The sequence below is a fragment of the Aptenodytes patagonicus genome, chromosome 6 (assembly GCF_965638725.1).
Source record: "Aptenodytes patagonicus chromosome 6, bAptPat1.pri.cur, whole genome shotgun sequence".
Taxonomy (NCBI): Eukaryota; Metazoa; Chordata; class Aves; order Sphenisciformes; family Spheniscidae; genus Aptenodytes; species Aptenodytes patagonicus.
Window position 1 is genome coordinate 27,644,493 of NC_134954.1, and position 23,962 is coordinate 27,668,454.

Here is a 23,962-nt window from a genome sequence, read left to right on the forward strand (position 1 = left end):
TATTACTCTATGATGCTTTTAGAGATGTTTTTGTAAATTAACAATGCTATATCCTACCACCCTTTTTATTCTAGTAATAGCCTGTACTCCAGCTCTTCTTGGCTGAAGTACAGATATAAAATGCTACACAGCAACTGACAAGCTTTTTCTCATTAAAAAGTTTGCTGGAGACAAGACCTCATATTGTTAAAACATTACCAGTGGTTTCTTGTAGTCATTTGGCTTGATGCAGCGGATGAAGTATGGCTGGCACTGCTCAAGGATTTTCATTAGTTTTTCCAGGGATTGCTTGAACTGTCCTCCCAGAGTAGAGAGCCGTTTGGTGGTATCCAAGCCCTGGGAAGAGTAAGCACATGCTGACTGCTACGGCATTCACTGTCAGAGGGCAAGTTAATAAATCTTTGTATTTTTGTACAATGTAACAGTATCACATAAGTGCCAGAAAAGAAATTATTTACCTACATGGGAGCTAAATCTGCCATCTGCATTTTATTACTTTGGGTTTATTCTTGCAAAGAAACCCCACTGAGCTCTTTCACCTACTTGGGTTCCAAGTTCTACTAAGTTCTACTAAGTTCTAGCAGTGGGGGTGGCTGTGGTGGAGGAAATTCTACCCACATGAGCCCACATAGGCCTGTCTCTTCCAACCAAGGCTGTGTTTAGTGTAGGGCCTGGGTGCCAAGCTATTATTCATGGGTGTGTGCCTGAAAGCTTGGTGAGAAACAGCCACTCCCAAAGCAATAATAACCTCCAGGCCAGACGCTTTGCTGCCATCTTATCACTAACTAGGAATGCTAAAGATCCAGAACAGCTCATTCCTTAGTGATTAGGATGACTGATCGCCTGGCTCATTAATACTACAGTAAGCAGTGAAAAGGCAAACTTTTACTGGAGGATAAGGTAAGAGCTAGTGCATTTATTGCCGCATATAAAGTGCTTTATGTCTCACCACTCCTGGGTTCAATTTTGCTCCCAGTTGCGATAGTGTAACCCCCCGAGGGATTGCACTTGGCCGCAGTTAGTTCCTGACTTCCCCAGCTTCTCTGAAAGCACAGTTCCACCTATGTCTTTTTCACACAGATCATCACAATAGGCCTAGGCTTCTACCTCCTTGTACGTTTTAAGGGCACATTAAATTACGGTGACAAGAGTGCAGATTCCAAGTAACAAAAGGACTCCACTGGCCTTTTACATACAGGCATGGAGCTAATCATTGCAGCACAATACAGCTGGTTTGTTTGTTTTGGGGGTTTTGGTGGGTTGTGGGTGTTTTGGGTTTTTTTCCAAGTAAATAATTTAAAGTCCAGCGGTTCCCCTCACTTCCATAGTCGTTAGCCACCTGCAACAGCCAGTGTCTGCGCCTCCACCGTGCCAGCGGACAGGCTCAGGGCCCAGCAGGCAAGTGTGGGCAAGGTGCTGCCCTCCCCTTGTCTTTACGGTACCTCAGTCTGCTGGTTCTTACGTTTAAAGAGCCCCTTTTAACATTCAAGTTGCCACCTTCTGCTTTAGCTACAGGGCAACGCTGCCCTCCAGCGACCAAACACTCATGCCTTTGGAAAACAGTTCCTGGGAATGTCTCACAGCAGCTCTGATGCATCTTAGGCTAGGAAGCATCTGTTTGAAGCAGATATGATAACAGCTTATACCTGTTTAAGCTGTATAACAGTTAAAAGAAATTTGCACTCCCAGATCTTAGAGGCCTTTCTGCTGTACCAGTAAATCAGTGGGATGGCCACACAAGTCTGAAGCCCATGCCTTCATGAGCTCACACATACAACATTGATAAAGCTGAATTTGTTGTTGAGATGGTGATGACTTTTCTCCCCGGTATGTCAGGAGAGCAACTCTGAGACCTCAGGACAGCCAAGTTTTTTCTGGCACTTCATTCACTATTCTTTTCTGTAGGCTGCATCTTAGGCTTCCCAATGGTGGCTCAACCTATTTGAAATTAGTAAGGGTATTTCAGCTATCTTCTGTGCATTTTGAAATGGGCAGTAGCCCACATTTAGTATCTCCTTTCTTGACATGCTGCTGTACTTTCTAAATGTAAGGAAAGGGGTTTTTTTCAATAATACAACCTTATTTATAGAGACAAAAACCATTAGAGCATTAAAGCAATGTAGGTCTGGTATTTAATCTGAAGGTATTCATAGTATTTAAGAGATGCTAAGCCAGTTCTCTGTTGCTGCTTGTACCACTTCTGATATTCTTCTCCCCCAGGATGTTTACCTGTCCATGGCCAGATGTTCTGGACAGCAGAAAGCCACATTGGGATAAAGACTGAGGAAGAAAGGACAGGATCAGAAAACAATGCCAGGAGAATAGACAGATAACAAGTAAGATAGCAAGCTGACTGTTTGTTCTGTACCCTGACAGGAAAACTCAAAGATATAAACATTAAAGCAAAAGTCCCTTCACACAATGTTGACGCTGCATAGTTAAATGCTCAGAAATCAGGGTATGTGAAAGTTGCAGCAGGGCAGAGAACTTGAACTCTGCCCCACGCTGTTTCCAGTCCACTGTGCTTTACAACCTCATTTTCACTAGGCACAGGACAAGACTCTCCACACCACTAGGTACAGATGATTCTGTGATAATTAGCCATTATGATCTTTGTCACAAAGCCTCTGGGCCAGGACGGAGAGCTAAAGTTACAGCAATATGCAGGGCAGTGAGACTGTGTCTACAGGTGTCACTGGGAGCAGGAGACAGAGTATCTTTCTGTGACAGCACAGCCATTTGCTCCTTTGTGCCAGCCTGTCAGCCCTCTGCAAGAACGAAAAGGCCAGGACCCACCTGCCAGTTGCCCAGTCAGACCCCTTGGTGTTACGTTCCCAGCAGGCTGGCTACATGTGCAGTATGGCAGCAGTTTAGCTGCTGGCTTCTGAACAGGTACTGGCTTTGCAGAGGGGTTTCTTGTTGGTGCCTTGTTCCATTCCAATGAACCTTTTGAACTACAGTTTCCTCCTACTAATTTACACCCATCCTGGCAATGTGGATGCAGTATGGATGCCCAGGCAGACACAGAGCAAACCCATCCAGTTGATGACAACATGTGGGGAGGTAGCACAACTCCTGCTTCTGTGACAGCCTGCAGGCATGGCTATACAGAACATCCAGGGATGCAGTCCTGGGAGACAGGGCTGACATTACACTTGTTTACAGCATGAACACCAGATCCTGACTCCTCCTCCAGACTCCTTTGCAGAAATGGGTTGAATGAAAGGGATAGGGATTTGCAGAGACTATGCAAAAGAAAGAGGAGGTCAAGAACAGCCAGAGCCTTATGGAAGGGAGGAGAAATGAGTTGTTTCTGCAATCCAGTGCCAGTAAGCCAACCTTGTAGGCCTTGTCAGCTCCAAGATGCCGGATGGTTCCACGTCCCAGACTAGGTGGAGTCGTTTCCACCTGGAAAATCTCTCTCAGGAATTTGTTTTTGGAGGAATGAACCACTTGCATTACATTAGCACTCAGTGTGTCCCGATTTTTCTCCAGGAAATCTATAGGATGAAAACAAAATCAGCTTGTCACCTCTGCAGCCTGCTGGCTCTAGCGCCGCTCTGTCTAGCTAAAATCCACTTCCTTTGCAGTAACTTGCAGATTAGGTTAGAGTAATCCTCCTGACCTCCTGATCTGACTTCAGATCAACACTACCCTGGAGTGCCACACATCCAGGGCAGGTCATGCCCTTCTCTTCACCCTCTGTATCCAGAAGAGAGAGGCTCACCTTTTGATTCATAAAAGACAACCCCAGCAAAATGGTTGATGCCAAACTTGGTGTCATGGACACTCTTAGGTGGGATGTAGACTTTACTTTTGCCATGGAGGGAATTGATTTTGACGAGCATGGTGGCATCTGTGCCCTAGAAACAAATACAGGCAAAAAAGGAGAGTTAAGCAGATTCCCCTCAGCACTGGCCTATGCTCAGCGAACAAATAGAAGTGGTGCTCAGAGATAACAAAAGCTCGAATTCTGCCCCTTATTTGTGTAGTAGATCTGGAGGAAGGTAGTGCCAGAAGTGTCTTCCCTTTTACACAGACCTTCCTCTCAAGCATCAGGACAGAACACACCACCAGAGTGTAAGGCCTGGTATTTTAGGGCTGTACACAAGCCCCCATAACATTATTAACATCACCAGGTGCGCTGAGAATTTCCCAAATCTTTGGACCTCACAAGCAGAGCTCCCCACCAACCTTCCCATGCCATCCTACCCAGTCATGCTCTAAGGGGTGCATGCTCCTTCTCCCAGACAGGCACAGTTCTTCTTTTACTCCCCAACTGGTGCAAGACTCAGAGATCCCTGGAAGAAGGCTGCCCTGAGCAAATACCAGTCAGCATTCCCAGATCGTGACTTCCACAGGCAAGGCAGTCATCTGTGTGCTTCTCTTCAAGGGGTGCCATCACAATCTCATTCCCTCGTGGTGCATGTGAGGCTAGCTCTGCTCGCTGGCCCATGCTAGGGGTAGTGAGTGCTGTGCTGTCTGAGAAGTCATGTGCTCTGGGAATCATAGAAGAGATGCTTTCTTGTCCTGACTGCAGGAACACCCTCTTCTTAGGGAAGAAAGGGGAAAGCTGTCTGCCTGTACATGATCCTCTCAAATTGTTACCCGAGGACTACAAATGAGCTGAGGCAGGGGCTTGCTCTTCTGGACAAGCCCACATTGCCATCTGATTCCTGCATCGGTACTCCTGCTTAGCCTCACCATGCTCTGGAGACTATGAAAATGCTCTGCAGGGATGTCTGAAATCAGATGCTACTTTCATCTCTGCTCTCCTGTTTGAGATGCCTGGCCTTTGCAGAATAACATTTCATAGAATCATAGAATCATTTAGGTTGGAAAAGAGCTTTAAGATCAAGTCCAACCGTAAACCTAGCAATGCCAAGTCCACCACTAAACCATGTCCCTAAGCGCCACATCTACATGTCTTTTAAATACCTCCAGGGATGGTGACTCAACCACTTCCCTGGGCAGCCTGTTCCAAAGCTTGGCAACCCTTTCGGTGAAGACATTTTTCCTAATATCCAATCTAAACCTCCCCTGGCGCAACTTGAGGCCATTTCCTCTTGTCCTATCGCTCGTTACTTGGGTATCGCTAGTTACTTGGGAGAAGAGACCGACACCCACCTTGCTACAACCTCCTTTCAGGTAGTTGCAGAGAGCGATAAGGCCTCCCCTGAGCCTCCTTTTCTCCAGGCTAAACAACCCCAGTTCCCTCAGCTGCTCCTCATAAGACTTGTTCTCCAGACCCTTCACCAGCCTCATTGCCCTTCTCTGGACACGCTCCAGCACCTCAATGTCCTTCTTGTAGTGAGGGGCCCAAAACTGAACACAGTATTCGAGGTGCAGCCTCACCAGTGCCGAGTACAGGGGGACGATCACTTCCCTAGTCCTGCTGGCCACACTACTGCTGATACAGGCCAGGATGCCATTGGCCTTCTTGGCCACCTGGGCACACTGCTGGCTCATGTTCAGCTGGCTGTCAACCAGCACCCCCAGGTCTATTTCTGCCAGGCAGCTTTCCAGCCACTCTTCCCCAAGCCTGTAGCGCTGCATGGGGTTGTTGTGACCCAAGTGTAGAACCCAGCACTTGGCCTTGTTGAACCTCATACAATTGGCCTCAGCCCATCGATCCAGCCTGTCCAGATACTTCTGCAGAGCCTTCCTACCCTCGAGCAGATCAACACTCCCACCTGACTTGGTGTCGTCTGCAAACTTACTGAGGGTGCACTCGATCCCCTCGTCCAGATCATTGGTAAAGATATTGAACAGAACTGGCCCCAATACTGAGCCCTGGGGGACACCACTTGTGACCGGCCGCCAACTAGATTTAACTCCATTCACCACAACCCTTTGGGCCCGCCCGTCCAGCCAGTTTTTTACCCAGCAAAGAGTACGCCCGTCCAAGCCATGAGCAGCCAGTTTCTGCAGGAGAATGCTGTGGGAAATGGTGTCAAAGGCTTTACTAAAGTCTAGGTAGAGAACATCCACAGCCTTTCCCTCATCCACTAAGCGAGCCACCTTGTCACAGAAGGAGATCATATTAGTCAAGCAGGACCTGCCTTTCATAAACCCATGCTGACTGGGCCTGATCACCTGGTTGTCCTGTACGTGCCGTGTGATGGCACTCAGGATGATCTGCTCGATAACCTTCCCCGGCACCGAAGTGACAGGCCTATAGTTCCCCTACAGTTCCTCACAATGGTGACATTGCTCAACTAGGTCTGTCATCCAGGAGAAGAAAGAGCAAGCTGCAGCCCAGACCAACAGCAGAACAATACTCAAACAATATGCAAATTCAAAGATTTCCTAAGAAGCCCTTGTAAAATGATCCGGACTCCTTCCTTCTCTGTCTGGAACAGCTGTAAGAGTTTCAACAGCAAGGTAGCAGGAAGAGCACGTACCAGCAGAGAGTGAGCATTTGTACAGTGAGCTAATTTAAGAGAAACATCTACGGGGAGAAGACATTGCCTCTCATAATCTATCCGAAAGACACTTTTGCACTTTTCTGTGTGTAAAGCCAAGCATTACCTGTGAGCTGTGTGCAAAGCCAGGCATTACAAGTGAAACCAGAAATTTACCTTTGGGAATTTGCTCTCTTCATCAATGAGGGAGATGATATTCATAGGCTTGAGTGCAATGACTTCCAGAGCCTGGCGGTTATCAGTGAAGTCAATGTTATTCCAGGCAATGTGCTCCGCAAGGTATTCCTCTTGCTCCAGCTTGAAGACATGGTGCACGAAGAACTGCTGAAGGTGCTCATTGGCAATGTTAATGCAGAGCTGCTCAAAGCTGGGGGGGACAAGATGGGGACCCATGGTCATCCTTGGCCAGTGCTGCACTGCTCTATGGTATTTGTTTATTCTCTGTATTAAATACATATCCAGATATACTACTGCTATATTCCACGGTGTTAATGATCACCACCACTGCATGTTGTCAATCTTAGCAATATAAGGGATGCATCTTCTGCTATGAAAAACATAAGCAGAAATGAGCCAACTGACAATTGAGTGTTGCTGAGTAAGCAAGGAAAGATCTTGTATGTGTTTCAAGAAACTCTACAGATAAAGGGGAACATATAACTGTGAAAATAGCTTGACTGTATGAGTGTGTGATGTGTTTTTACTTGCACTGGCACTACCACTTCTTTTGTTGGTTACTCCTTAATGCTGCACCTGAGTTTCATTACCTGGTCATTGCTGTGGCACACTGTGTGTGCCTGTGGAACGCTCACCACAGTGAGGCCCCTTGTGGATTGCAGCCTTTGGGAATAGCATAAAATTACAGGAGAGAACACAAAAGAGCAAAGATGGGCTGAAAAGATCCTAGACCATGTTCCAAAAGTCAGTGAGGAATATTATCTTGTTGAAAGCAAGCAAGATGCATCAGTTGAAATGGATTGGAAAAGACTGCAGAATGTATGCTGATGGTTTGTGGAGTACTGATGATATGGTACCATACAACTGAGAGAATTGCTGCCCCCATAGAGAAGGGCAAACAGAAATGGTGCTTTGGAACTGAAACCACTAGTAGGAGAGGTAGCAGTGGGACAATGGTATACTGACCAGGTGTTTTGCTGACCTGTCCTTAAGAGTAGAGAAATGAAGCAGCCCCAAAAAAGGGACGGGAGAACACTGAGCAAGATGGAAGCATGAGCTGAAATGGGAAACACAACACGGCCTCCTTTGTACTATATGCAAAATGTATCCAAAGAGACATTGTAAAAATGCTATGGAACAAGAAAGTTTGGTACAGAGACATGGTGACATACTACATCCTCACATAGTGGCTGCCTGCTCATAGCAGCTTCATAGCCATCTCCTCTGAGAAAATTCCTGAGGTTTTGGAATAGACATGTGCAATGGCTGCACCAAAATGAAGGTTGGGGAAGGAGGCAGGAATATGACCAAGACTGAAGAAAAACGGAATCTGTGCATTATCATCATTGAGAAAATTCAGTGATGGAAATTTCACTGCTTTTCTGAGAATCAGGATGATAATGAAAAAGCGTGTGTCTGTCTGTTTTTTCATTCTTTCCCTTTACATCAGCTGCTTTTCAGCTTCCCAGTGGAAATGAATCTAGAGCCTCCTACCTGTTGTTGCTGAAGTTTTCAAACCCAAAAATGTCCAACAGCCCAATAGACTGACGTCTGTCTTTAGGCTTCTGAGAAGCTGGGTTGAAAATGGCTGAGTTGATCTTGTTCACTATCCACAGGAATATCCGTCCATATATACCCTGAGAAAAAATTGAAGAGGAATTAGAGCCCGTCATTACAGTCTTTGGACATAGCTTACTGCTTGCTATCATGCTGCTACAATGCTGTCAAACTATGCCTGAAAACTACAAGGGACCGGAGATCTCTGGGTGAATGTTTGCCACCTAAGGCTCCTCAACCAGTAAGACAGACAGCTCTGAAAGCATCCCCAATCTTTAAACAGAGAAGATGTAAGCACCAGTACCTTCACAAAGGCATCCCTCCCATCTGCAGCTTGAACTATGTTCAGAGGCCTAGACACACTTTCTCCTCGGACAATGATGGAGAGGTTTGTGAGGCTGTTCTGGAGTTCACTGGAGTCCACCTGGAGGAACAATCATGGCAACCTTGTCATTCCAGGTGGATAAAGGAGATCTAGCAAAGTCTGTCTCAGGAAGAGGGCCATGACAAACTGCCTGTCCAGCAGCATTCACTGGTGGCCTGCTGTCCGAGTTAAAGATCTCCTAGCTCAGAAAGACATCTGCAACAGCATCACTTGAGTATCAGCAGGAAGAAGGGGACGTGCCCATTATATGTGCATACATATACATGTGCATACATAAACACTCCACAGAGACATGCTTTGTCAGTGTGCTCAGGGAGCAAGGGTGAAGGAGAGAACTAGAAGGAGAAGATGAGACTCCATTACCTCAAGCAATTTGGTTGCGATTGAAAAGTGTGGTGAGTCCATCACATCAGAGCAGTCCAAGTTGTCGTACACAGCCGCTACAATGAGGAAACAGTCAATCTCAGGGTGAATCATTTCCGCTATGGTGGGGGGCTGTTATTGCAGCCGTATTTCTGTAACCCTGTAGCTCTGGGAATGTGGCAAGGCAGTAAGTTCTCTTTGGAAACTCCCGGGTTTGATGCTTTTACTAAGGAGCATCCTAATTTCACCCAGGGATCCTGGGATGTATAGGGCCCTCACAACTCCAGAACATCAGGCTAAAAACAGCAGCAAAACTGACAAGGTTATGCATTTTAAATAGTAGCTACTGGGGATCTGGGGAAGTGGTATCTGACTTCAGAAAATGTGTTTCTGAAAATATTTCTTTCCATGTATCTGGCTTGTGGGAAATCTAGACAAAGAAAGGAAATGAGGGAAATCCCACATTTTAGCAGCCAGCATTACTCCAAAGAATCCAGCTGGCATCACTGTATTGGGCCCTCTGTATCACAAAGTGAGAAGGATTCCTTTTCTAAAATGTGAGAGCTTCTGGCATCCCACTGGTGGGTGTCTCACACTGTGCCTGTGCCATACTAGAAGTGCACTTATGCAGGTGAGTGTTCACCAAACCTAACCAGGAGAATGACTGCTATCATCTCCACAGCAAACATCACTCAGCTGCTCCTGTGTCCTCTAGCTTGTGTACCACAACAATTAGCAAACGTAATATGGCATTATATTATCTGTTGTTTCAGTTTGTGTGATAAGAGCCTATTTATGACCATGGAAACCTGAGGGAGTGACAAAAATAATAATAAGATGATGTTTTTCAAAACACTAGGCAGTGGAGTCACAAATCAGAATTTCGTGGTGCTTATCTGCCTGCCCTTCCAACCCTGTTCACCTGTTTATACAGGGCAGAGAAGCACAACCTAATCTTTACAGATGGAAGCAGGCAGCACCTTTAGGCCTTTACCATTGAGTCTGAAGAAAGGCCAAGCACAGACAATGCTGAGTTTACCTTCAAACTCTACATTCCCCAGGTGCAGGATCGCAGCCAGCAGCTTGCTGATGTCCCAGTGCTCAGAATCTGAGAACATAAGGATCTTCATAGCCGAGCGGATGTGAGCATAATCCTTTGCATCATTCCGGCCGTCGCAGGACATGCAGTTGCCCTGCAAGACACCACACCCACAGGTAAGGAAAAACATCCCAGTACCCATACAAGGAAGAAAGCACCTACAGGCTGACAAACCCTTGTACACAATGTGGATACCCTGTGAGCCACTTGCCACAAGATGCAAGGAAAAAACCTATTTAGACATTCTATATGCTCCTCCCATGGTTGTTTCTTCCCTCATCTCTACTCTCAAGAAGAACGCATTAGCAGAGGGCTAAATAATGCATTTCTCCAGGGCTAGACTGAATACTGGGGAAGCCAAAAGGAAAAGCTGAGGGGAAGGCTGCTCTGGAGCATAGAAGGACAGGAAATTTTGACAAGGTTACCTACACTTACAAGGCCATGCCTGTTTCTTTTGTTTCCTCTCTCTGCCCTGTCAATGGACAGTTAAAAGCCCTAATCCCAAATCAAAGCAAGTAGGATTGGATCAGTACTAGAAGGCAAATCTCAAAATAAGAATATTAGGTTCTAGTGGAAGGCAGATGGAAGCATCCAAGGCAGCATCAGAAGAACCTTCAACAAAGCCTGCACAGCGGGTCCTAGGATGCTGCTCCTGATAGAAACTATTTTCAACCCTAATGGAGATGGGAAAATGTCTTTTTTATCCCTGCTATTACTGACAATATAGTGTGATGATTACAAAAGTGAAGTATTCCTAGACATTTCAGTTTACAGCATGTAAACATGCCAGCTTGTGCCAACAGTGACCTGAACAAAACCATGGTTATGATCTCCTTTAATCTAATCCTCCTATCTCTGTATTATACTGCCCTACTGCTGACCCAGGGAACTTCAGACTATTTTATGGAATGGCCAATGTGTGAATTGCACTCATCAGCTCTTGCTGCAAGATCACTGCTATTTTGAAAACATTACATTTGAAAAAATCTCCAGCAACTTGAATGATTTTGCTTTTGAGACTCCAGAAACAGCTTTATAGGCTTGATTTAATTTCCTCTGAAACTAGATGCCCAGCTCCCATTAACTTCATCAGAGGCAGGACTTAGACCCATTTTTTCCACGGCTGTAGAACAACCCAAATCAAACCAGCTGACATATTTAATATGAGGTATCTGCACAGGCTAAAGAACAGGAATTTCATGATGGCTTTCATGCCCTAAACCAACCAATTAGCTATTTTCAAAAATCTCACCTATGGACATCCCACTCCTGCCACTGGAGTGGCAACATAAACCTAGACAGGGACATTAACATCAGCTGTTAGAAGTTAGATTGAATGCCAGCTTCCTGCATTATGTATATAAGATTTATCAGATATAAGGATTAGGATTCTTGGCACTGTTTCTGCTTATTCATTTTCCCCTAAGGTATACATAGCTGATTAGTATTCTCCCTGGTATGAGATCCCTTGTATTCATCTGAAATCTGAGTGCCTGTGAAAGTGGAGGATATTTCCCACCTGCTTTAAGATGTCCTTTATGTTTCTTAAGTCTGACTTTGATAGAAAGCTTTGAACTGCCAGAAGCTGCCTCCCACTGGTGGACATTACAATAAGTCTCTGAAACTGAGGCTCACAGCACTTTTGGTGTTACTGCTTCTGGTACTCTAAGGAAAGGACTGTTCATATTTGGTAACTACCCATCTGCAGTTCCTATTGATTGTAATTGCTCACTGGGAGAAACAAATGGCAGAGGGATAATGGAGAAGAAAGCAGAGACTATTACCATAGTGAGATAAGTGTACTCTGAAGCAGTGCCCAGATTCAGCATCTTTTTCTGCTCTGTATTCATCCCCATTAGCATGCAGTAGAAGATGTGATAGTTCCTCTCCTCTGGAGCCTAAAAGAAAGAAATAGGCCAATGGACAGCCTTGTCAGCACAAGCTTGTAACACAGGAGCCAGCAGAATGTACATCTGCCAGTGCCCTCACCTGCCGGCAAACCCGGGACTTCTCCAGAAGAAACTGTTCTATCCGGGCTCCTTCTATCACACCATTTTGGTTGAAGTGAATATCAATGTATTTCCCGAAGCGGCTTGAATTGTCATTTCGAATTGTCTTGGCATTTCCAAAAGCTGATGGGCAAGGGACAGAGATAGTATCTGGATTATTGCAGTTAATGAACATCAAGTCTATTTTTTATGCCCTTCTTTTTTGCTGCTAGTATTTTACACATTGTGTTCCGAATGACAGTGCTGACAGGCACTGAAGAATGTCTGGTCTCAGGCTGCCTCCTAAAGAGAAAGGCAGGCATACTGTGCATTCAGATAATTGGGTCCTAAAAGACATATTCAAATGATCCAAATGTGGCCTATATCTGGCCAGCCAAGAGAGCTGGGCAAGTCTGAAGACCTCCAGAAGGACTTACTGGGAACACATTTGATCCCTCTACAGAGAAAGATGGGTGTCTCAGGGAGCTCCCCTATAGATACACCCATGATTGGCCAGTCACTTTGCCACTATCTAGCATAAATGCTAGAACAGGTCTTTACCTTGGGCTCTGCATTCCCAAGGACTCTTGTGCTGCCAGCAGTTCTGGGTTACATACTATAGTGGCACCTCCTCCTACAGCGTGGGAGTTGCTGTGGACTTCATGGGGACATGGCAGAAAAGTATAGAGAACTTCTACCCTGCATCACCAGTGTTTCAGGGGTTTTAGCAGTTATACAAATACAATGGTTCAAAGATCTGTTTCTGAATTTTTTATCCTGATACAAAAATCCGAAGATAAAGGTGGTAAATCAGGCATGTTTGCTAAATAACCCACCTTCCAGAATGGGGTTGGCCTCTAGGATTTGCTGCTCTATCCAGGAATGCTGGCCGCTGACAGCTGCCAAAAACTGTAGTATTAGCTTTGTGCTTTCAGTCTTCCCAGCTCCAGATTCTCCACTGCAGTAAGAAACAAGATCATTACAGGTTTCCTTTCTTCTTTTTTGTTTAGGGTGGCAAAATGGCAGACCAAGGTAAAAAAAAATCCCACTTATATTTACCCTGTGAATGGCAGATCAGACTGTCTTTCATGGAGGGCTGGAGAATTTTAGTCTTTCATCATCTTATCTGCTAAAATTTAAGTTGTTTTTTAGACTTAGGCTGAGGACTAAATTCTCGCACTGATTAAAAAAAAGCAAATCCATGGAAGACATTCTGTACCGGTGCAAATTAAATGACCACTTGCTTTTCTTCTTTAATGCATTATCAGATTTTCAATGCTAGTCTTAGCATATCAACTGAGTTGCCTCAGCTGTAATCAGATATTACTGCAATGAGACTATCTGGTTCTTCACACTGATGATTAACAGAAAATAGATACATGTTATGTGTTTATAGGATGAGGAAAGCTTCCTTCCATCTTCAGGTTAGCAGAGGTTGTTTCTCTCCAGGAAATCTCTATTCTCAGAAAATACATGTAACATAAGTATCATGTCCCCAAGGTAAAAGATAGCCTTACATAACACAGGCTTATATTTTATGTTTCTGTATGTAGTGACCATGTGCAGAATGTATCACCACATTCAAAGATTCTGGGCGAAAACAATGGATTTCAGAAATCCCTTGCTTATGTTCTACCTTTTGCAGCCCTAAATAAAAATGAAGTAGCAGGGAAGAAAATATTTCCTTCCTGTTGTCTCTAGTCTTATCTGTGCCCTTCCATTTGGAAGGTCTCCTGTGTCCACAAAAGTGCCCCAAAAACATGCCAGACTTGGTTTCTGCTACTCATCCTCTCTGAGTCCAGTCACCTGATCACACAGCACTGGTCTCTCTTATTCCTCTTCATATTGAAATAACAGTTGTCTGCAATGGCGAAGACATGAGGTGGTAGCTCTCCAATCCTCTTGTTACAGTACAGTCTGATCTGATCGACTGTGTAGAGGGGCAGCAGCTGGTATGGATTCACTGCTACCAAGATTGATCCTGTGTAAGTCTGGAAAACAGTTATGAGCGTTACCTCTTGCAGCAAACCTGCAAACAAGAATACAACCAAAGCCACTTGCAGTATAAATCTAAACAGAGGCAGGAGGGAAGCCTGGGAGATCCATAGCAGCACTTAGGTGAGGCTGAGAGACTGGTTCCTCACTATAAGCTGCTATTATATATCCCAGGATCTGGAGGTTTTTGCAAAAGGAAGAATGCTAGCTATAATCTTCTTGCCAAATCACAGCTCAGTTCACTGTCTCAAGCTAAAGCACAAGAAAGTCCAATTTGATCTGGCCTTTTTGTGTGTTATCATAAGCTGTTTTGTAGTGTTTTGTTAAGCTGCTTTTGTGTTCTAGTGCAGATGTAGCTGAACTTTGCTAACGGGCAAAGTTATGGTTGTGTTATTCATACAGTCATGTAGTAACATTTGTAAACAACAGCACCATTGAAATGAAGGAGACTGTTGAAGGCTGTGGAAATGCAAGGCAATAATATTGTTCAAGAACTTCTACATAAGACAACTGCAGACTGCTAGAGTCTAATATAACAGGTCTATACACACATCTTGGTAGTTATAACTGCAGCATCTCTAAAATCAGTCCTTATTTACACCAAACATCACCACATCTGTGTTGTAAGAGGCAGCTCCTCTCCTATAGTGTATATAACATGGGAGGCAAAGCATGGGAAACCTGAATGTTATTAACATATTACAAACTGAGAACTAAGAAACAAAGAAACTAAAAATGCCAACTTGCTCAGTCACAGATAAAACCTGTAATGGACAAGAAATGAAACCAGGTGTCCTAAATATCCAGATTTATTCTTTATCTATTTTATTACATCAAAATCAAGTAAACATTGACTTGGACTGGAGGACAATCCAAATTATGTCACTGTGTAGTAGTTAGATTGATCCTGTGTCACAGCTGCATGTAACAGCAGCACTAAGCTGTAACATGGGCTGGATTTAGCTGTCAGTCAGTCACTGGTGGAAATGATCACTCTAGGAGAAAGTAAGCAGGGTCACTACCTATGCATATCTCTGTGATTTCAGAGACTGCTATTAGCTCTCTTCTTCACAGCCAAAGTACTCGAATGAAAGAAAAGAAAAACTATGTTGTGTCTCCTTGGCGCCCTCAATCAGTAAAGAAAGCAGAGGGCCCCATGTATGAAAGGCTTGCAGGCTGCTCAGGTCGCTCCACTAAATGTGCAGTAGAGGTCGTTCCTGAAAGTACTATGCCTGGTGACCTTGGCACTCACATAGATTTTGTGCTCCTGGTGGCGGATGAGGAGGTTGTGCACCATGCCTGCTTCATTGAGATCCCCAAGGCTGATCATGTCTTCCACCCCCTGGACAGAGGAGGGGTGCATCAGGTGCACCATGTGCATGTTCCGAGCTGTGATCCAGTGTTCCTGAAAAAGGCAAGGCATCAGCTTTAATGTGTTATGCTGTTGCTCAGAGGCAAACAAAAGAGAGCCATGTCAGACCAGAGTGAGCTTCAGTATAATCCATGCTCAAACCAGCATATTCTAAGAAACAGTTGACCGAACTACAGAAATTAACTGGTTTGCTGCTCCCTGGAACCAGATGATTTAAAACACTGGATGAAGCCATTCAGGTGGGTTCTGGACATCACCAAATTTAGCACTGTTCAGAGCACAGGTCTGTCAGGTCATCACAGCCACCACATTGTATGAGGTAGGGATGAAACCCCAACTGACTTTAGATGATTTCACATAAAGCTCCACCAAATTTAGGGATTGGAGCCCATCCATTTCCTTTTCTTAACTACGTAGATATAAACTCTAGCTTAGGAAGCTCTAAATCTTCATAGTGCTGGGACCTGGGGATACTAGGGTATCACCCTATACTTGCCTTATTTTTATATTCTTTTTTTCAGTATATCCTACCAGACTTTATCAAAGTCAGACCATTTGGCTAGATGGAGCTTTGGTCTGACCCAATAGGGGTCATTCTTCTGTACTTTGTACTTTTAAATTTTATGTTCATCTTTTACAGGAAATTATAGCGTAGCCCACCTTGCCTTCATCATCCTCCAGCAAGATCCGTCCTGAGTCAGAGTCCTTCACAACTGCCCCGATAGGGACATTAAATTCACTGTTTGGCTGAGTGTCCAGCCACACATGATCACCCTGAGGAGAAGAAAAGCTATCGTCAAGTACAGTGACATACTTGATGCCATGTAGCCCACAGGCATACATCTCTTGTTCTTCTTTTTTTAGTGATTTGATTTCTTTAGCAGTGTTTAACTGGGCAAGTTCTTACTGCTTGCAGGCAGTACAGTCTAATGGTTATAGTATCGGGACCTCTGGTTCTACTCCCAGCTCCACAGCTGACCTGGAACATGACTTTGGACAAGTCATCAAACCCAGCTGTCTCACAAAAGGAAATGAAGTAACACCTTTTACAAGGACAGCAATTACTCAGCTCCACTACCTCCCAGAGATTGGTTGGGGGGCACAGTGAATGCTAGTAAAGTGCCTTGGCAGCTTCACATTAGCTATGGTATTCTTTCAGAAGAGATGCTTGAAAACATAGACATTACAGGAAAAAGAAAAACAAACAGATGTACAGACTAGATGCCTGGAAATGTAGAGGGCTCTGTTGCAAGAGCTTTTAGATATATATTCTTTCTGCTATAGCTGAAATCATTTAGAAGTGTGAGCGCATCCATGATTTCTCTTTGGAAAAAAAAGCATTTTTTATTCAGCCCAGCTCCTCTCTTCACATTTGTAGAGGCATGGCAACATCCTGCCTCTCTGCAGAGCAAGCAAGCAAGAACTGCTCTGCTGTCACTGGAGGAAGGTATGAGCTATGGCTGCCCTTTCCTAGGAATGAGCAGCATCCTGGTGTCACCTGCGCTACTGTCCTGATTATACTCCCCTACTCCAAGCCCCCAGGAATATCTTCTCTTGCTCCAGGTACTAATACAGATTGAAACAGAAAACTTTAGTGTAATGGCTGGAATGAAAACTGAACAAAGCTATAGGTCAGATCTTCAATGGCTATGAACTGGTTTTCTAGCTGAGTGTCTTGTCGTATACGACTTTTGTTACATACTGTAGCATTTATTGTCAAAGTTTCAAGGTTTTTACTGAAAAATTATTTCTTTTTCCTCTCAAAATACTTTATGGGCTTACATTTAAAACCAAACAACTGTAGTGTAAAGCATCTATAACATTGCATGAGGTTATGAAGAATGTTACAGACTAACAGCTCTCATTTGCGTTGAATAAAACACCAGAGGTAATGTGTGCAGTTTCAGTGCCACACCTTGTGACAGAGGTCACCAGCTCAGCATGAGCACAGCCAGGCTAGGCAAGACACCTCTGCATCTCTAGTCTAGATTGATATTATTTTATACCTTGTTGATACTGGGTTATTGCTACTTTGAGTTGAACCATGATGTTAAGGTAGTTTTCTCCTCTTTGGGCCTCAGGCTAATCAGTAAATCACAGCAAAGAATAGGACTTACCTTTCTGAAAACCACCATTATGTTTCAGATCACTGTATGTAACCTGCAGTGCCAAGAACATAGCATTAGGCCAGAAAAGGGCTCAGGCTTTGATCAGAACAGACAGTGGGGTTTCCTTGAGATGTTTCCTTGTAAAAAATAACAGCAAAATGCCTTAAAATAATTCTGTTCATGGATTTTGTTAAAGTGGAAGAGATTATTAATAAGCTACACCCAATGTAGAAGCAATGAAACCATCTACCCAAACCAAAGAACCTGCAGCACTGGAGTGGTGGTCTGCTCTGAGTTCTACCACGTAACCCCAGAGATGCTCTCAACCCTGAAGAGGTCACTGTGCACATTTTCATACCCAATAGTTCCCTCAATCAAATGTTAGGCACATTTATTGGCTGAACTTCAAGTTTGGCTCACAAATAAAAAGACCCCACAATGCAATGTAATTTGATGCATAATAGAATTACCTTTGGCTGATCCATTGACCCAGCAGTTCAGTTCCTGTGAGTGGCTAGCCCAGTGACACAGATGTAATTCATACTTTCCTGAGCTGTTCAGTTTCCTCAGACTCTCACAGCTTGAACCTACCACCATATAGAAATCGAGGTCTAGAGTTCACCTTTCTTGGCTGGAATGGGAGGGCTTGCAATGAAGGCATGAGCAGCAAAACAAGGAATAGGAAGGAACAATAAAATTAGGAGCTCACTGTCAAGAACATAATAGTGAAAAGACTGGTGGCCAGAAATCTACACCAGTACTTTGATTAAGGGATGATGCTGTTTAGGCTGTGATCCTTGGAACAACCAAGGAACCAAAGTCTTCAAAAGCCGCTTCCTGTCCCATAGGCTACTGCAACTGGATTTTGGGAGTGATTCTAGGACTAGGTGTGATTTACTGGCTCCCACTCTTGCTACAGCGGGAAGGCTGCTGTATGCCTTTTAATGTGGGAAATGACAGGCAAAGACTCTGCAAAGTTCCCTTTAAATGTTTCCAGAGTTCCAGACAGGGTTTTTTCCTTGTTATCTCTTCCTACTAGCAGGAGTGATCCCTGCATGTTAAGGCTGTTGAGTAACTTGTGATTCAGTAGCTGCTGTGTGCAGCAGACATCAGTTATTAGCCCAGGTCTCTACAGCCTCATATTCACAGACTTCTCACAGCTGTGTGATCCATTCTGCTCCCTCCATTTCTCTAAAGGATCTCTTGCTCTCCCCATTGTTCCAGCACACCCAGAGAAAAGGCTTAGCTCAAAGTTGATAATAAGAATGAAACGCTTGCAGTAAGCAAAATGCTCCATAAAATGCTAACCTTGGACCAAAAATTAATTCTATTTTTACCCTTTTATGATCTATTATCAATGATGTTTTCTTAGCATTTTATCTCAAACAGATTTTACAACTCATGTTCAATGAGGACATATTGAATCATCTGCATCCCTTCTGTACACTCCTGTTTGACAGCAAACCGCTTGGAAACTACTTTACAAGAAGATGAGGGGACACTACAGGACCAGAAATTGATCTTTGGCACTTATTCCAGGCAAGTCCCTGACCTCTCAGAACACCCCCCATGAAGAAGAGAGATACCTGCTCCAGTTTTATCTTGACACTCAAATGCAAATTTCTTATTTTCTCATAGCCTTTTGAGAAGTTATTTTATTCTGGCCCTAAATTATACTTGTCTAGGTTTTGGACAGGTTCTCTGGAAAGTTTGCGCAAAACAAGAAAACCAGAAATTAACTGAGTTGAAAGTTCCATTTTCTACCTATGTAGAAGGTAGATACCTTGAGGATACCACTGTTTTCTTCCTCTTGTTTTAATAAACTTCAATGTTAGAAGAAAACATTGCAGTAAGAGAATTAGGATTCATTTTATCAATCACTCGCTTTCCTATAGCTGCCCACTTTTTTTTATCCATGTTATTTGGGAAGGTGTAAATAGCTTCCATAAATCATGGTCTTATTTAAAATCGATGGGTGCATAAACAACCTTTTTTTCAGACTAAATGGAAGGAGCAATTATACTCCTGTATGCAAGATGCTGCCACGGTTGTGGGTTACACCAGTGTCCTAACCATAAGGAGGGCTACTAGGGTAGCCAAATGGAAACTAGGAAGTGCTTGCGAAGCTACAAGATCTTTGTGCCCTATTTGTGGCTATAAAGGGCTATACAGTAGCATGGATTGAAGAGGGTTTCTAAGCAAGCCCAGAATGATTTACCACTTTAAAGTCATCATAAGATATGCTGAAAATAACTAATTATTAAAATTACAAAATGTATTGTGATCCCAAAGTGAAAAATAAACAGAAACTTCAAGAGATGACAGACTGCTGGTGTAGAGGTCCGATGCTAACACACATTTTAAAGCAGGAATTTTAAATGTAATTTTCACATAGGTGACCCAATAACAAGAAGAGAAATGGAATGTCACACTTAACAAAACCTGGCACATGGAGAAACTGCAAGGGCTGTGTCCCCAACACAACACCTGCTCACTATATTAAGAATTGATTTTCCCTGTGAGACTAGGGCAACCTCCAGAGCTCATCTGTAACTAAGACAATTCTCAATTTTGTAGCACAACATCTACGAAAATTTAGCAATGCAACATGAATGTGTACTTTCTGTCTGCTTGGTTTTTTTTGTTGTTTTTTTACAGTCTCAAGCAGGAACTTCTGTCTTTCATCATCAGTTATTCTTATGGCGAAGTCCTCATGTTCTTATTCAGGACTCAGGAATTGGATCTGCGTATTAACTTCAAGAATGTGATGACCTGTTCCTATGAGCGATGCGAGGTGGTACAGAAGCATGGTACTTAGCAAACATAGGCCAAAGATGGGCCACAGTCAGCCACAGTGACTCACAACTGACAGATACTTTTTCACCTGTGCCAGAAACCAGAATACTGCAACAGAGCAGAAATGTCTACCCAGAACAGAGAGTGGTACGTGCAAACATGAAGCACAGCCATACTGCATCACATCAAAGGTATAGCTAGCTCCAGATCCAGTCTAAGATAGCAGCCAAGAATGGACATGTAGGGAGGAGATCCTGTATAATCCCAGGATACACAGTTTCAACATTTAAAATGCTTATTCCCAGTTAAGTCATAAGTGGCCAGTCCCCCACCTGCTTGAATGGCTGCTTTCCGACAACACCTGGCTCTCTCTGTTGCTTTTCTGTCCAAAGTAATGCAGCACTGTAAACAAAACTGTACCCTACAGGATGGGAAATTACCTCTCCAGAAGAAATCTTCACTGTCCGGCTTCTGCAGCTTAGTTCCCTCTTTTTCATAAGCATTGGAGTAAGAAGGAAAAGAAAGGTGAAACTGGTACTGGTGCCATTAAGGGATCTCTCACCAAGTGCCAGTCCTCCGCTGCACAAAGGAGGAAATGACTGAAGCACGGTTATTTATTACAGGACTTTGCTCCCAGTTCAGCATATATGTCTTTTCCAAGTCAGGTGTTCCAGTAAGCAGGAAGGCTAATTCTTGACTGGGTGAACCTTAAACTTCAATCTCTCCACTGTGCCCGAATCCTTTCAGATTTCTGGAAAGCACACCCAGAAGAAAACCCTTTAGCATCTGGTCTTATGCTGCTCCAACACCACGGACTTCCCTGGGGTTGTCTTGGAGTCACACTGTTAGATAAGAGGAAAATCAGGCCCTCATCGCTCACCTCTCCCCTTGGTTTTCCACAGCTCTTTCTGCAAGGTCAGAAAATGCACATCAGCCTATGTCCTGTGTGGACTGTGTTTCACAGTACCTAGAGCAGAAGGCAAAATAAACTCATGACACTTAACTGAAATTGATAGTCACATATGCATATAAAGGGACTGGGATTTCTAGTCCATGTGTTTAAAACTTCCTGGTTTTGTTATCATTAATTTATCTCCCAACAAACACTCTGTCCCTGTGTTCCAGCATTTAGGTGCACGTTAACTCCCTATCTGCCCACTTCTCTCTTTCCAGATTAGGACAGGATGGCCAAGAACTTCCCTCTTTCTGGTTGCTCCACATGTACTGTCAGTAATCCTGTGTCTTTCTTGCCTACCCTGTTAAATTCTAGCACTAGATGTGATGTCTGGGAAAGAAACAGCAGTGTAGTATACCTGTAGTGAGGCAGATACAGGGTTTCTCCAGCCAGAGCAAGGACCCAGGAGTCAGGCACATTTCAACCCTAACGGCGAGCCCAAACAACGAGGACGAGTTTTTTTCCATCTACCTTAACCCAACTGTATAACCTTCCTCCAGGGCACCATACACAGCAGGTGGCTTGCCTATTCTGCATGCCTGTTATTAAACACTAAAGGGCAAAGGCCCTTCAGGGCTCGGAGACTTTTAGAGAGAAGCAGAAAACCACAAGGCAGAGAGGAGAGCTTTCTTTAAGTTTCTAACTGTGCAAATCATTCTTACTCAAGGATTTTGCCTCAAAGTAGTTCTTTAGCAGACTTTTATTTCTGATACAACCATTTTTAGAAGTCTATATGCTGTATGTGATGAACAAAATTTCAAGTACTGATTTTATTAGATGAAGGTCAAATATTGGCAAATAAATCAAAGTACATACCTTTATACTACCAAGGCAGATATCTAAAATCAAAGCTTTTTGTGTGATTAGACTGCAGGGAAAAAAGTGCCATGCATATTTCTTCAGCAAATGAAACATACCTGCTGAAATTCCAAATGGAGCGTGTTTTGGGGCAGAGAATCTCATTCTAAAAATATATACATTTTTAACACTTGTGACCAAGACCCAGTGGGGGTGCTATTTCAGAAAGAAGTACAGTATTTCTCTCCTAGTACAGTATATAAACTGTATGAGATGGAAACATAGGGAACTCAAAGCAGTCTGAAAGAAAAGCACGACTCATCATATGGCTGAAATACGTATTGGAAGGGAGACGGGTTTCCACAGTTAAGTCTAGACATACTCAAGAGCCAGAAAACATAAGCTGAAGGAGTAGAGACTTGATATCCCAAGCGGAAGCAGCCTAGATGCTTTGCAAAGCACATGTACCTCAAAAGATGAGCAGGTGGCTTGCTAAAGGCTTCTTCAGAGAAGTGCCTGTGAGTGAATAGGGGGAGCTCAGTCACCCTAGGAAGTCACTGAGCTGTGTGAATGGGGAAAGACAGGAGCTTGCCAGGAGTGAGCAACTCTGTTTACTGCTGAAGACAGAGTTTGGTGAGGGACTGTGCAGGGCACAGACACATTTGTAGTGGTAATTAGGGGTAATTTGTAGTATGGTCTACACTGATGAATAATGCACTGAAAAATGCAACAAACTAAAATTGGATAATCCCTGGTGAATTTAATCCTGCTGTTGTTCAGAGCAATAGGTCTGTCCAGATAGACACGTGTTAATAAAACTGCTTCTTCCTGACAGCTTCCTAATTAAGAGATTGATGTCAGGATCAAAGGGTTTTATTTGCACATGGCACGACCTCTCATGTTTCCTCTCCAGCTAAATCAAAGTGGCCTTGTCATTTCTGCATCACTGAGTCCTAGATGCCAAGCATCATTTTATGATAAACTAGTTTTTTTCCTGAGGTTTCTGAAGGGAGGTGGATTGGGTATAACAATCTGCAATTTAAACTGTTCATTCAGAAGCCCTGCTGTCTACACTAACCTCCTTCCCTTCCTCTAAGCAGATTTGTAGCTTTAAGTCACTGATGTCTGTTAACTCTGAAAGGCATACTGCAGGGAACAAAGCAAACTAAGAAGTACATACCAGTAAAGGATTTCCAAGTGCATTCCTTGGTTGTCTTGAGCATTCTGTCCCTCAGGGAAAGGCTTATTTCATTCCAGCCAGTTCATGATGTTGTACAGAGAGGCAGACTGGTGGGGCTCTGGGATCTGTGTCATTACACACCTTCACACAAGCCAAGTGGGCGCTGCTTACTATGCTTGCTAGAAGGCAGGTCATTCTCCCCCACTGTGCAATCCCATTATGGTCTGAGTGTCACTCCATCCTTTCTTTTGGGATGCAGCCAAGATGGTATTACAAGAGTATATTACAGGCCCATAAGTGCCAAATTCTGGCTCATGAGGGACAAAGACATGTGCATCCAAGCGTGCACACTAGTGCACACACACACGTTACCTGCAGAATAGCTGTCAGAATTGATGCCCAATTATTCAGCATTGCTGAGGTGAGGTTGCTTAAGACACAGGTGCACCCTCTGCTTTGCGGTGCATGTGGGATGTCATAACACTAAGGCTCAGGGTTAGGAGGTTTTGCTTCAAAAAGATGGGAATTTGTAACTGTTAGGAAGGAACCTCTATGCCTCCTTCCACGTTCAGTAAATGCAGAAATTCTCTATTCTCTCATCAGTGCAGCCTCAGTGCAGCTGGAATTTGGGACAGTGGCTTGCCATCACTGCAGAACATGACACTTACTTATAAATGACTAATTTCCAAGGAAGGCTACCATCATACTCCTGCTTGGGACTTTAGTATGTGATAGACTTATGTGTTTTCTAGGCACCTTGGTAC

General features: G+C 43.8%; 1 protein-coding gene across 2 annotated transcripts in view; it reads right to left on the reverse strand.

Annotated features, from left to right (window-relative positions):
- Window positions 1–20,823, reverse strand: part of MYO7B (myosin VIIB) — a 55,854-nt gene extending 35,031 nt beyond the window's left edge. The window contains exons 1-17 of one of the 2 annotated variants that reach the window (XM_076341650.1): window positions 20,706–20,823; window positions 17,479–17,521; window positions 16,022–16,135; window positions 15,242–15,394; window positions 13,801–13,985; window positions 12,831–12,952; window positions 11,996–12,138; window positions 11,791–11,904; window positions 9,947–10,100; window positions 8,908–8,984; window positions 8,464–8,583; window positions 8,097–8,239; window positions 6,582–6,792; window positions 3,728–3,863; window positions 3,340–3,500; window positions 2,230–2,280; window positions 199–336 (exon numbers count right to left, since the gene is read on the reverse strand). In XM_076341650.1, the coding sequence (XP_076197765.1) occupies window positions 199–336; window positions 2,230–2,280; window positions 3,340–3,500; window positions 3,728–3,863; window positions 6,582–6,792; window positions 8,097–8,239; window positions 8,464–8,583; window positions 8,908–8,984; window positions 9,947–10,100; window positions 11,791–11,904; window positions 11,996–12,138; window positions 12,831–12,952; window positions 13,801–13,985; window positions 15,242–15,394; window positions 16,022–16,135; window positions 17,479–17,496 (2,040 nt within the window). In that variant the 5' untranslated portion in view covers window positions 17,497–17,521; window positions 20,706–20,823. The remainder of the gene's footprint in view (window positions 1–198; window positions 337–2,229; window positions 2,281–3,339; window positions 3,501–3,727; window positions 3,864–6,581; window positions 6,793–8,096; window positions 8,240–8,463; window positions 8,584–8,907; window positions 8,985–9,946; window positions 10,101–11,790; window positions 11,905–11,995; window positions 12,139–12,830; window positions 12,953–13,800; window positions 13,986–15,241; window positions 15,395–16,021; window positions 16,136–17,478; window positions 17,522–20,705) is intronic. The other variant, XM_076341649.1, reaches the window with a different exon arrangement.
- Between the last annotated feature and the right edge of the window lie 3,139 nt (window positions 20,824–23,962).